This window comes from Salmo trutta, unplaced genomic scaffold, assembly GCF_901001165.1.
Source record: "Salmo trutta unplaced genomic scaffold, fSalTru1.1, whole genome shotgun sequence".
In the NCBI taxonomy this organism is placed as follows: Eukaryota; Metazoa; Chordata; class Actinopteri; order Salmoniformes; family Salmonidae; genus Salmo; species Salmo trutta.
The window spans coordinates 87,200-97,431 of record NW_021822822.1 but is presented as its reverse complement, the minus strand read 5'-3'; the positions used below and the strand labels follow the sequence as shown (position 1 = coordinate 97,431).

The 10,232-nt window shown below is 43.0% G+C and overlaps 1 protein-coding gene across 1 annotated transcript in view; it reads right to left on the bottom strand.

Annotated features, from left to right (window-relative positions):
- The window catches only part of LOC115185015 (BAH and coiled-coil domain-containing protein 1), a gene marked incomplete at its 3' end in the record, with an annotated part of 21,530 nt that extends 11,771 nt beyond the window's left edge, over positions 1-9,759 (bottom strand). Inside the window, exon 1 of the mRNA XM_029745618.1 lies at positions 9,254-9,759. Within this exon, the coding sequence (XP_029601478.1) occupies positions 9,254-9,515 (262 nt within the window). The remainder of the gene's footprint in view (positions 1-9,253) is intronic.
- Positions 9,760-10,232: the final 473 nt, after the last annotated feature.

Sequence of the window (10,232 nt, the reverse complement as noted above, 5' to 3'; positions counted from 1 at the left end):
TTTAAATTGATTAACTTGGGTCAAACTTTTCGGGTAGCCTTCCACAAGCTTCCCACAATAAGTTGAGTGAATTTTGGCCCATTCCTCCTGACATAGCTGGTGTAAATGAGTCAGGTTTGTAGGCCTCCTTGCTCGCACACACTTTTTCATATTGAGGTCAGGGCTTTGTGATGGCCACTCCAATACCTTGACTTTTTTCTCCTTGGGCCATTTTGCCACAACTTTGGAAGTATGTGTGGGGTCATTGTCCATTTGGAAGACCCATTTGCGACCAAGCTTTAACTTCCTGACTGATGTCTTGAGATGTGGCTTCAATATATCTACATAATTTTCCTCCTCATGATGCCATCTATTTTGTGAAGTGCACCAGTCCCTCCTGCAGCAAAGGACCCCCACAACATGATGCTGCCACCCCCATGCTTCACGTTTGGGATGGTGTTCTTCGGCTTGCAAGCCTCTCCCTTTTTCCTCCAAACATAACGATGGTCATTATGGCCAAACAGTTATATTTTTGTTTCATCAGACCAGAGGACATTTCTCCAATAAGTACGGTCTTTATCCCCATGTGCAGTTGCAAACCGTAGTCTGGCTTTTTTATGGCGGTTTTGGAGCAGTGGCTTCTTCCTTGCTGAGCGGCCTTTCAGGTTATGTTGACTCGTTTTACTGTGGATATAGATACTTTTGTACCTGTTTTCTCCAGCATCTTCACAAGGTCCTTTGCTGTTTTTCTGGGATTGATTTGCACTTTTCGCACCAAAGTACGTTCATCTCTAGGAGACAGAATTCGACTCCTTCCTGAGCGGTATGACGGCTGCATGGTCCAAGGTGTTAATACTTGCGTACTATTGCTTGTACAGATGAACGTGGTACCTTCAGGTGTTTGGAAATTGCTCCCAATGATGAAACAGACTTGTGGAGGTCTACAATAATTTTTCTGAGGTCTTGGCTGATCAGCAGCCATCACTCCTGTGTTCCAATGGCACGTTAGCTAATCCAAGTGTATCGTTTTAAGTCTAATTGATCATTAGAAAGCCTTTTGCAATTATATTAGCACAGCTAAAATAAAACTGGCCTTCTTTAGACTAGTTGAGTATCTGGAGCATCAGCATTTGTGGGTTCGATTACAGGATCAAAATGGCCAGAAACAAAGACCTTTCTTCTGTAACTCGTCAGTCCATTCTTGTTCTGAGAAATGAAGGCTATTCAATGTGAGAAATTGCCAAGAAACTGAAGATCTCATACAATGCTGTGTACCACTTACTTCAAATAACAACGCAAACTGGCTCTAACCAGAATAGAAAGAGGAGAGGGAGGCCCCGGTGCACAACTGAGCAAGAGGATAAGTACATTAGAGTTTCTAGCTTGAGAAAAACAAATCTGCCATTTCCAGCGACAATAGTCATTTACAACATTAACAATGTCTACACTGTATTTTCTGATCAATTTGATGTTATTTTAATCGACAAAAAAATGTCATTTTCTTTCAAAAACAAGGACATTTCTAAGCGACCCCAAACTTTTGAACGGTAGTGTATATACAGTGCATTCCGAAAGTATTCTGACCTCTTGATGTTTTCCACATTTTGTTACGTTACAGCCTTATTCTAAAATGGTTTAAATCGTTTTTTTCTCTCATCCATCTACACGCAATACCCCATAACAACATCACAATACCCCATAACGATATCACAATTGTCACGTCCTGACCAGTATAGAGGATATTTGGTTATTGTAGTTTGGTCAGGACGTGGCAGAGGGGAGTTGATGTATGTGTATGGGGTTTGTCACTGGTCTATGTCTGTGGTTCTATGTATAGTTAATTGGGGTTGGACTCCCAATTGAAGGCAGGTGTGTTGAGTTGCCTTTGATTGCGAGTCCTATATAGTAGGGTGTGTTTGTCTTTGTGTTTTGTGGGTAGTTATTTTTGCACTGCGTTTAGTATAGCCTGCAAGACTGTTGTACTGTCGTGTTTCTTGTTTTGTATAGTGTTCACATTCTTGATTAATTAAATTCTAAGATGAACACGAACTCCGCTGCGTATTGGTCTACTTTCTCAGACGAGAACTTCTCTGTTTCATGGGAATCGAACCCACAACCCTGGTGTTGCAAACACCATGCTCTACCAACTGAGCTACATTTATATATATCTTTACACCCAGATCCCAACAACAGCTCCTCCCCTATTCCACCTCTCCCTCTCACTGTGTGCCAACGAACAGCCCTCCTCTCCAGACCATCTCCATATGGTTCCCATGAAATGAACAACAGACCAGCTCCATATGAAAATGTGTCAGAATCACAGCAACATGAGAGACAAAGAGACTGTGCGCCAAAGAAATGTAGCTTGAGAGACAAGAGAATCTTAGAACAAATACCAGCTCACACATACACACACAATCTCATGCACGAACACACACACACACAGTATGCTCTGTGCTGCTGCTGGTGGGATACAGCCGACAGGCCGACACCCGTAGAGAGAAGGCGAGGAGCCTGGGTAATTGTTCCCGCTCATCATTTTGATGAGTTGCTTTTAATGCAAAACAGTAAAAAGACAACATGCAATTATGTTGAAGCCAGAGCAGCTGAATGTGGCTGATGAACTGTCTGGATTCAATCAGGATCTTAATGCATTATGTACAATTAAACTGCAGTCTGGGTAATGGCCTCCACTGCAAACTGAGTAATAATCCTAGTCATTACCACCTCCATTACTTTTATTAGGCTTGGCATTATCATCGTCCGACTTATTCATATTATTCTGTTTTCCAGCACAGAAATCTCCCCGTGGCTTTGATACCCATTGCTAAAATGTGAAAACGAAACATACGTTTCGTGTGTTAACTTGTGTTTTGTGGGTGGAAGGAACTAGAAGATTCACTATTACCTGTAACTGCTCATCTCTCTGGTTCCATCGTTCTCTCATTCTCCCTGTCATCTGTACCTCCATGTTGTTTCAGAGAGATGGCTGTAACTCAATCCACTATCATCACGTTGTTTCAGAGAGATGGCTGTAACTCCGTCCATTAACACCATGTTGTTTCAGAGAGATGGCTGTAACTCCATCCACTATCACCATTTTGTTTCAGAGAGATGGCTGTAACTCAATCCACTATCACCATGTTGTTTCAGAGAGATGGCTGTAACTCCGTCCATTAACACCATGTTGTTTCAGAGAGATGGCTGTAACTCAATCCACTATCACCATGTTGTTTCAGAGAGATGGCTGTAACTCAATCCACTATCACCATGTTGTTTCAGAGAGATGGCTGTAACTCCGTCCACTATCACCATGTTGTTTCAGAGAGATGGCTGTAACTCAACCCACTAACACCATGTTGTTTCAGAGAGATGACTGTAACTCAACCCACTAACACCATGTTGTTTCAGAGAGATGGCTGTAACTCAATCCACTATCACCATGTTGTTTCAGAGAGATGGCTGTAACTCCATCCACTAACACCATGTTGTTTCAGAGAGATGGCTGTAACTCCGTCCACTATCACCATGTTGTTTTAGAGAGATGGCTGTAACTCAATCCACTATCACCATGTTGTTTCAGAGAGATGGCTGTAACTCAACCCACTAACACCATGTTGTTTCAGAGAGATGACTGTAACTCAACCCACTAACACCATGTTGTTTCAGAGAGATGGCTGTAACTCCGTCCACTAACACCATGTTGTTTCAGAGAGATGGCTGTAACTCCGTCCACTAACACCATGTTGTTTCAGAGAGATGGCTGTAACTCCGTCCACTAACACCATGTTGTTTCAGAGAGATGGCTGTAACTCCGTCCACTAACACCATGTTGTTTCAGAGAGATGGCTGTAACTCAATCCACTAACACCATGTTGTTTCAGAGAGATGGCGGTAACTCCATCCACTATCACCATGTTGTTTCAGAGAGATGGCTGTAACTCCATTCACTAACACCATGTTGTTTCAGAGAGGTGGCTGTAACTCCGTCCACTATCACCATGTTGTTTCAGAGAGATGGCTGTAACTCAATCCACTATCACCATGTTGTTTCAGAGAGATGGCTGTAACTCAATCCACTATCACCATGTTGTTTCAGAGAGATGGCTGTAACTCAATCCACTATCACCATGTTGTTTCAGAGAGATGGCTGTAACTCAACCCACTATCACCATGTTGTTTCAGAGAGATGGCTGTAACTCCGTCCACTAACACCATGTTGTTTCAGAGAGATGGCTGTAACTCAATCCACTATCACCATGTTGTTTCAGAGAGATGGCTGTAACTCAACCCACTAACACCATGTTGTTTCAGAGAGATGGCTGTAACTCAACCCACTAACACCATGTTGTTTCAGAGAGATGGCTGTAACTCAACCCACTAACACCATGTTGTTTCAGAGAGATGGCTGTAACTCCATCCACTATCACCATGTTGTTTCAGAGAGATGGCTGTAACTCCATCCACTATCACCATGTTGTTTCAGAGAGATGGCTGTAACTCCATTCACTAACACCATATTGTTTCAGAGAGATGGCTGTAACTCCGTCCACTATCACCATGTTGTTTCAGAGAGATGGCTGTAACTCAATCCACTATCACCATGTTGTTTCAGAGAGATGGCTGTAACTCCGTCAACTATCCCCATGTTGTTTCAGAGAGATGGCTGTAACTCAATCCACTAACACCATGTTCTTTCAGAGAGATGGCTGTAACTCAATTTACTAACACCATGATGTTTCAGAGAGATGGCTGTAACTCCATCCACTAACACCATGTTGCCTGCCTCCCATGTGAATACCTTAAACATGGATTGGTCTAAGCATGAGCTAGAGTTTCTTACACCAATCCCTAAAGCAGCAATCAGCAGTAAAATCAACAACAAAGCGGACTCCCCACCTGGTTTGGTAAAAAGCTGAGGGATAGGGCTGGAGACATTTAACCACTCTCATATTCATAGACAGAACTACGGATGCAAGGATTGACCTTCAGTTATATCAAATGTATAGTTTCACCATGTTTTGAGGCTATACAGTGTTTGTTTACATTTTCTTTGTTTACAAACATTTGAGTAAAACAAGCTTATAGTTTGGGTTTCTGATGGGGTACAACAGTTAAACTGAGATCATGAGGCATTTATAAGATATATTCTTAAAGAATCAATGGGTATAAATCATTCATTTATAAGTCACAAAATGGATGTAGCACCTGCTGATTGCCCCTTTAAATCCCATAAATCCATGGCGGGAAGTGAATAAGTGCATGACTCTCTGTGGCCGCAACATCTAAGGGCCGCCCATCCCCAAACAGAGTGTCCATTAACAACAAACAGAATCACAGCTGCATCAAACAACATCAGCCCCAGCTACACATCATACGACCAGAGCAGTGATTATCAATGACCACAAACACAATGTAGATCCTGCAGCACATTCCCCGCTGGCTTGCCCTGGCCAAGACACAACAGCTGGCCTAGTCTTAAAGGGGTAGTTCATCTTAATGACAAAATTAGTTGGAATGTTCCTTCTTAAAGGGGTAGTTCACCTTAATGACAACATTAGTTAGAATGTTCCTTCTTAAAGGGGTAGTTCATCTTAATGACAACATTAGTTAGAATGTTCCTTCTTAAAGGGGTAGTTCACCTTAATGACAACATTAGTTAGAATGTTCCTTCTTAAAGGGGTAGTTCATCTTAATGACAACATTAGTTAGAATGTTCCTTCTTAAAGGGGTAGTTCACCTTAATGACAACATTAGTTAGAATGTTCCTTCTTAAAGGGGTAGTTCATCTTAATGACAACATTAGTTAGAATGTTCCTTCTTAAAGGGGTAGTTCACCTTAATGACAACATTAGTTAGAATGTTCCTTCTTAAAGGGGTAGTTCACCTTAATGACAACATTAGTTAGAATGTTCCTTCTTAAAGGGGTAGTTCATCTTAATGACAACATTAGTTAGAATGTTCCTTCTTAAAGGGGTAGTTCATCTTAATGACAACATTAGTTAGAATGTTCCTTCTTAAAGGGGTAGTTCACCTTAATGACAACATTAGTTAGAATGTTCCTTCTTAAAGGGTCCGTTCACCTTAATGACAACATTACCCACTTGGCACACTGGTTGAATCAACGTTGTTTCCATGTCCTTTTAATGTTATTACGTTGAACCAACGTGGAATATACATTGAATTGATGTCTGTGCCCAGTGGGTAGATAGATCCTTCTTAAAGGGGTTGTTCACCTTAATATAAACATTAGTTAGATGCTATCTAATTCTGGAAGTAGTCTGTACACCAGGAACCATCTAACTTATGTTTTATTTTGCTTGAACTATTCCTTTAAACAAGGAGGCTATGCCTGGGGCTTGGCATACCCTGAGTCTGCTGTGTTTAGGCGGGTCGGGTGAGGCAGTCAGAGCCTGGGTAGGGTGGGAACCACCACAACCACCAAAGACACAACAGCTGAACAGCCCAACCCTGCAGTCTGTGCAACCTCTTTACTGGCGTGCGTGTGTGTTGTTCAGTGGGCTAAGTGACATTCTTGCTGACGTGAATTTGAATACCGCAACATTTTTTGGCTGAACTATTGACCCGTCACTCCGTCCAAAAAAACACTGCATGGTGCTTCACCCCAAACATGCTCCTGGGGAGGGGCAGAGGCCTATTTCAGAGCCCAGATAAAAGGGTGGGAGCCGGGCTAATTTCTTAAGGATTACGAGCCGCCTGTCCTCCACTGGAAACTCAACACAGGCTGAGAATACCTGCTGTCAGAGTAAGATTACAGGCTGTTCAGCTCCAGCGCCGTACTATGGAACGCCGTTTGGGTCTTTACATGTCCAAAAAGATACACGTCAAATAACACTATTTGACGTGTCAAATAAGCTTGTTGACCAATCAGGACCTGAATATTACTGCACGTCCCATAATAATTTGATGCGTTCAAAAAAAAATTACGTAGTTATTAATCAAATTTCAAATCAAATCAAATGTATTTATATAGCCATTCTTACATCAGCTGATATCTCAAAGTGCTGTACAGAAACCCAGCCTAAAACTCCAAACAGAAAGCAATGCAGATGTAGAAGCACGGTGGCTAGGAAAAACTCCCTAGAAAGACCAAAACCTAGAGAGGAACCAGGCTATGAGGGGTGGCCAGTCCTCTTCTGGCTGTGCCGGGTGGAGATTATAACAGAACATGGCCAAGATGCTCAAATGTTCATAGATGACCAGCAGCGTCAGATAATAATAATCACAGTGGTTGTAAAGGGTGCAACAGGTCAGCACCTCAAGAGTAAATGTCAGTTGGCTTTTCATAGCTGATCATTGAGAGTATCTCTACCGCTCCTGCTGTCTCTAGAGAGTTGAAAACAGCAGGTCTGGGACAGGTAGCACGTGTGACACATTGATTACACTATCACTCGTATTCCATATGTCACAACGATTAATCGATACGTATCGCTATGATGCTGGTAAAGTTGTCTCGCGCACCTGCCCTTCCCCAAGCTCTGGACAGTGCTGCCCTTCCCCAAGCTCTGGACAGTGCTGCCCTTCCCCAAGCTCTGGACAGTGCTGCCCTTCCCCAAGCTCTGGACAGTGCTGCCCTTCCCCAAGCTCTGGACAGTACTGGTCGTAAAAAAGTTAGCTAGCTGATGGATTTGATGCAAACAATGTTCTTCCCCAAAAACACAGCAAAACGACAAGTTGTACTGGTGCTAGCTTAATACCAAAGAAGTTGCGGTCGAACAAATAATGCCTTATTACCAAGGCGGTATTGTAAACACATCGTTCGTGGCCGGTGTTTGCTTGTTTGCAGACTTTTTGTACAGCTTTGACCGTGCTCTGGTAGTAGTGGTGGCGCTTGGCTTGCACGTGCAAATTCATCACACACAACATTCTATAATAGAACTGTATTATTTGACGTGTATCTTTTTTGACACGTAAAGACCCAACCGGCGTTCCATACCGTACTGCTGAGAACCTGAGTTGTGTTCATTAGGGCACACAATGGAAAACGTTTGAAAGCGGTTTGCAGCAGAACATGAAAATGGGCATTTCTTATTGTATTAGTTCAGGTTAGGTAATACCTCCCTGTTTCGTTCCGTTTGGTGCCTAATGAACAGGACCCAGGAGACGTTGACATTGAGGGCTCTATCTGAACAAACCCAACACAGTGGGAACTGGAAGTGCTAGCGGTAGCGCTATAGAGGGCTCTATCTGAACAAACCCAACACAGTGGGAACTGGAAGTGCTAGCGGTAGCGCTATAGAGGGCTCTATCTGAACAAACCCAACACAGTGGGAACTGGAAGTGCTAGCGGTAGCGCTATAGAGGGCTCTATCTGAACAAACCCAACACAGTGGGAACTGGAAGTGCTAGCGGTAGCGCAATAGAGGGCTCTATCTGAACAAACCCAACACAGTGGGAACTGGAAGTGCTAGCGGTAGCGCTATAGGTTCAGGGGAGTCGCAGAAATATTGTTGCTGTTTTCACAACCAAGAAAGATTGGCGCAGTGCTGGCGCTGTCGCCAAAGGGCTGGGCTCTGATGAATAAATAAGTTGGAGGTGTGTCGAGTCTTGGCCCCTCACTGGCCAATCAGAATGTGCTCCATGGCTAAATATGTGGTTGCTTCAAGTTGTGTATTTACGGTCTTTTATAGGGGCTAGGCCTACTGGAAATTACATTATGGCTGAGCATGGACATGCCAAACATTGTCAACAAGCAAGATTCAATGAATTATTGATGAGGCCCAAAAAGAGAGCTGCCTGAAATTATCCCTTTGCATCACCTTTTTAAGGACACACCGACAATATTTCCACCCCTCCCACCTAAGCACAAAGAGCTGATAAAAGACAGGTCAATTACCAACCCTTGCGCAACAGTTTGAAAATAGCAGAGCTCTGGCTTTAACAGGTGGAAACTGCCAATGAACGTGCGTTTGACACCAACGCCAGCCCAAGATAGAGCCCTGAGGCTTCATAGACTGGGAGAGAAGAAGAAGTAGGGGATTCTCTTACAAGTCAATTAATAATGATGGCAGTATAGAGTACAGAGTGCTGAGTCATCTTCACATTTACCTGAAGATAGTCTTTGATCTAAAAATGAAACCACCTAAAACCCCTGGATGTGTGTATCATGAGGATATGTTATGTGGCTGTCGATCCTTAAAGGCCTCCGTCACGTTGAGAAGACTGCTAGCTAAATATAACATATTACATCATGCTAAATTGGTGGTCAGGCGTCACTCATTCCATAGTTTTTTCTGTGGGGTTTCTCTCTTACCTTCGTGTGAGTGAGGGAACCAGATCTGAGAGGCGCTGGAGTGGGGCCCACCACGGAAGGATCCGGGTGAAGAGGGTGAGGAGGGGGGCCGGGAGGGGTGGGAGGACGAGCCCAGACTGCTGGCCAGGAACGTACCCATGAAGGAGGCAGAGGAGTTCCCCATCAGACCACTGCCTATAGCCACACAGAGAATGAGCACAATGAGAGAAAGGAGAGGGAGAGAAGAGGTTATGGCTAGAAGTACCTTGATTTCCGGGCACATGTCTCACATTAATTCTGATATTCCAATGAATAGGCGATTGAACAGCCCTTAAATGTGAGGCAATGTGAGACTTCGGTTAGAGTTATGGTTATGGCAAAGCATAAAACATGGGGGGAAACCTGCTGGCAAAGACCTTCTGGGCAAAGATTTTCACTTCATAAAACAATAGGAGCATTGATTCAACGGAGTGAGCATTGATTCAACGAAGTGTTGGTATCTATGTATGTTTCATGGCTACACTAGCTGTATGCTGTACGCTGTACCTGAACATCACTGAATAGTGTGGACAGTATCTTTTATTACTGATGGCAAAGCACATATAACCTGACAAGATCCTTTCAGGGATCCAAACATTGCAAACCAACATCATAAAGGTCTGTGTTCGAGCAGTTCAGTGTTCATTACTACTACCTTCATTACTAATACCTTCATTACCACTACCTTCATTACTAATACCTTCTTTACTAATACCTTCATTACCACTACCTTCATTACTAATACCTTCATTACTAATACCTTCATTACCACTACCTTCATTACTAATACCTTCATTACCACTACCTTCATTACTAATACCTTCATTACTAATACCTTCATTACTACTACCTTCATTACTACATTACTACTACTACAACTACCTTCATTACTAATACCTTGATTACTAATACCTTCATTACCACTACCTTCATTACTACATTACTACTACTACTACCTTCA